The sequence below is a fragment of the Echinops telfairi genome, unplaced genomic scaffold, assembly GCF_000313985.2.
Source record: "Echinops telfairi isolate 266 unplaced genomic scaffold, ASM31398v2 ScPeMD7_12;HRSCAF=54, whole genome shotgun sequence".
Lineage (NCBI taxonomy): Eukaryota > Metazoa > Chordata > Mammalia > Afrosoricida > Tenrecidae > Echinops > Echinops telfairi.
Window position 1 is genome coordinate 246,089 of NW_022103909.1, and position 3,905 is coordinate 249,993.

Below are 3,905 nucleotides of genomic sequence, written 5' to 3' on the forward strand. Positions count from 1 at the left end.
CCCGCCCGCTCCCCGCCCCCTCGGCCTCTCTCCTTTCTCCCTCTCCTCCACCTTCTCCCGCGAACGCAGACTCACAAAGCGGCCAGGAGCCCAGCCAGGGAGTGATCGGGAGATTGGGAGCAAGACACGGAGAACACGGGGACAGGAGACTCTCAGAGACGGGAGAGACCCAGAGATGGCGACAGATAGCCGAGGGAAGGCTGACCTGGAGGGACGTCGGCAAAAAGGCACACGCGAGCCAGCCAGACGCCGAGGAAGCAGTGGCCCCGAAGGGGATAGAATCAAGAGTGCGAAGAGCCCAGGCTCAGCCCGCGCCCCGACCCACACGAGTTGATTTGGCAATGGGCGTGCACACAGCCCCAAGCAGAACCCCCTGCCCCAGCGCCACCGCGCACCCAGACGCCAGAGCCAGGCGAAGACTCCCCGTGTTGTGTCCCACACACCTTTCGTGTTATTCCTGCAAAAGAACTCACTCAACACGGGCGGCAGAGGACCCTCCTTCAGGGGATGCCTCTCCACCCCATGCCACACAACTCCAGTCCATATCGCCCAGCGCCCCACGTTGAGACGGCAGGCACTCCCACTCCCTAAGAGCCGCCTTCACATTTCACTCAAGCCCCAGGCTTTCCCAGCGGAGGGAGGTCTACGGTGGAAGCATCCCCCTCGAAAGTTTTTGGACCAGTATTGAATAGGGGCTTCCTGATGGAGCTAATGAGTTTGGTGTAGAAGTTGCACTAATTGCAAGGTTAGCAGTTCGAAACCACCTGCTGATCCTCGGACAAAAAGGCATTCTACTCCTGTAACATAGTCTCGGAAACGCCTCCTGGCAGTTCTCCTCTGCTTATGGCCATTCCTAGGTTCCCTCCGGGTCTTTAGCAGTGGGCACTTCCTGAAACTTTCCGGCACCTTCACCCTCCCCACTAGAATTTCCATGATGAAAACTGGGAAGGGGGTGGGGGCGGGGAGAGATTCTGAGAATCCAGTGCCCAGGGCTCAATGCCCAGCGCCTGCCCAGCGCAGCCATCACCACCAGCTGTCCTCCCCTGGGCTCTGGGTCCGATTACTACTGGGTGGAGCACCCCCCAAGCTTGCAGGCGGAGGAAGTGCCTGGTGATGATGTGGGTCACCTCGGGCCACTTGTTGGTGGGGCTGGGACTGGAGAGTCCCTTTTCGTCCTAAGTTGGTGTACAACAAGCAATTTCAGAGGTTAAATCAGGGACTCACGGAGGCGGGTGGGGAGGGGGGTAGAAAGCTCTGTGGGGGGGGGGGTACGGGGGAAGCTTGGGTGGAGGGACATGTTAGCAACACAGTTAAGATTGGGAAGTGATCTAGATTGGAGACTACTGCAGGGAGGGTAGGGCTGAAGGTCATTCTGTGTAAGATTTGATCACATCATCTAGTTACAGGAGCGAGGAAGATTTCTTCATGCCCGTGGAGCCTACTGCTAGCTGGCTCTCATTGTCTGGTCCTCCCAGTGGCGATTAGGGTCTTTGGCTGGACACTAGGATGCATACCCCGGGGGTGGAATACCACCCCCTCCACCCCTGCGGGCCCGAGAGATTTTAAAGCTCCAGAATTTAGGAGGGTCACAAGACTCCGTGCAAACTGCTTCCCATTCTGTTGTCTCAAGCTGGAGATGAGGGGGTCGGTTGGGTTTTGGGAGGTCCCAGGAAGGGCTGAGGAGAAAGGTTGGGAGTGCATATTCGAGGCGGCAGCTGGCTGGGAGGGAAATCTAAACTGGTGGGTGAAGAGGATTGGCTATCCTGATGATCATCCCTTTCCTAACAGTGGGAACCTTGGGAGGGAGCCAGGAGGATGTTAATAAGGGTGAGGCCATTTCAGAGATGCCCTGACCCTCCCTCCACACAGGCGTTCTTACCTTGACCATGCAGAAGGCAGCACATCTTGGCACCAGAGGCTGACCCTCCTCTTCCTGGGGTGATCCCATGCCTGTGCTGGGTGTGCTCAGATCCTGGAAGGGGCAGGGGGGCTACAGAAGGGAGCATTGAAGGTCTGGGACTGTGGTGGCTGGAAATGCACTAGGTCAAGGAACTCCAGTGGAGGGTTTTGGGCGCTGGGAACCAGGAAGAGCTGGGGGAAGGGGCTGAGCTGACTCCAGAGGCGGATCTCCTGGCCCGGAGGACAGAGGGCGTATTGTCCAGCAGGGAGGCTGCTGCAGCTGGGCGGGGTGCGACTTGGCTGGACCCTTCCAAACTCCTTTTTGAGGAGCGGGAAGGCAAGCCCGCCCCTACACTTTGGGCCCTAGGGGCTACAAGGTTTGGTGGGAAACGGGGCTATTTGACAATGCTTCCCAGGAGCAGATGTGCAGCTTTTCCATTTCCTGAGAAACCAGATGCCGCGGGCTCGAGTAGCACTTGGAAGGCTCTGGGCACCAAGACCTCGACCTCACTGCCTTGGAACCCGGAACAGTGTGAACTTCTGTCTAGGGGGAGCTGGGCCACGTAGGCTGGGGCACTCAGGGCCTGCCCAGCCTCCAGTTGGAATGCTGTACCCCCACCTCCTTGGCCACTCAAGATCTGACGTTGTAAGTTGCGTCAGGTCTGCACTTTGGCCTAGGAGGATCCACACGTCTATGTGGATTTTAGGAGGGTCACAAGACTCCGTGCAAACTGCTTCCCATTCTGTTGTCTCAAGCTAAGGGTCCCTGCTAAGGGTCACACACAGCTGAATTTTTCCTGGACCTTAGGAGCTCCGGAATGGCACAAAGGAGAAAGAGGAGGTATCAGCTCTTGGCAAACTTCAGTCTTGGAAGTTCCTTCTGTGCATCATAGTGGCAAAAAGGAAGCTGACAGCAGGGGAGCGGAGTGCGTGGTACAGACTGTTGAGCGCCAAGCCTGGGGGTTGGACCGACCCAAAGGCTCCTTGGAAGAAAGGCTGGTGAGCTGCTTCAGAGACCTGGCATCAAAACCCTGTGGTGCCCTTCTGCTCGACACATGAGCTGTGGCCACGAACGGAGACGGATTCCATGCAAACGGCAGCACTGGTGTTGAGACACAGCAGCCATGGGCGCTTTCCTCCCTCCCTCTCAGCGAACCCCGCAGGGCCCCGCACCAGCATCTGCCTCCATCTGTGTTGCAGAGGGGCAGAAGTGGAGCATGTGCAGTGGCTCCGGGAAGGCTGGAGCTGCCTGGAGGCATCCATAGGACCCAGGAGCTTGCAGAGCATCCGGCACAGCTGCCTGGGTCTGCGAAGTGAAGCACTGTGCTCTCAAAGGGTTTCCTGGATTCCCTCCCAGGCTCCACCCTCACCTTGTGACCTGAGGGATTTTCTGCCGCTGCCCTAAGCCCTGTGCTGCAATGCAACAATGGACATCTGCCTTTCTGTTTGGGAGATTTCTACTAAGGTCAGAGGGATGGTTAACCAGACCAGCTGGTCAACCAAAAACTCATCCCACCTATGGGGGCCGACTAAGGGAGATACGGGTTTGTCCAGCACTGCCCCAGATGTGAGCAGAATGTTCCATGACTCCACAGGGCTGGAGAGGGGGATGGTAGGGTTGAAGCAGGCTGGGACATTCGGTTCTAGGGCTGCAGTAAGCACCAATATGGACTTCCTGCTCACAAAGGTGCCCACAGCTGAGAGCACAAGTGGGGCTGGGAACGGGAGCCCAGTAAGCAGCAACGGGGTGGGGAGCATGTGGCAAATAAGTCTGCATTAGGTCCACTTTCAAGATCAGATTTATTTGGAGAAAACAAAAAACCCACAACCCAAAGGATGGGGATTTTACATCTCAAGATTATCTCCCAGGTATTAAGTCTACAGATTACAAATCATTTTCATAGAAGATATTTTGTACAAATTTTACATGTGTTCAGGAGCTGGACATCAATCCATCCCGGTTTCCGCTGTAACAGGAGGGCAGAGCAGTGGAATGGGAAAGTACA

The 3,905-nt window shown here is 56.6% G+C and overlaps 1 protein-coding gene across 1 annotated transcript in view; it reads right to left on the reverse strand.

Moving 5' to 3' along the window:
* The window catches only part of TNS2 (tensin 2), a 17,282-nt gene extending 15,284 nt beyond the window's left edge, over positions 1–1,998 (reverse strand). Inside the window, exon 1 of the mRNA XM_045287288.1 lies at positions 1,880–1,998. Within this exon, the coding sequence (XP_045143223.1) occupies positions 1,880–1,948 (69 nt within the window). The 5' untranslated portion in view covers positions 1,949–1,998. The remainder of the gene's footprint in view (positions 1–1,879) is intronic.
* Between the last annotated feature and the right edge of the window lie 1,907 nt (positions 1,999–3,905).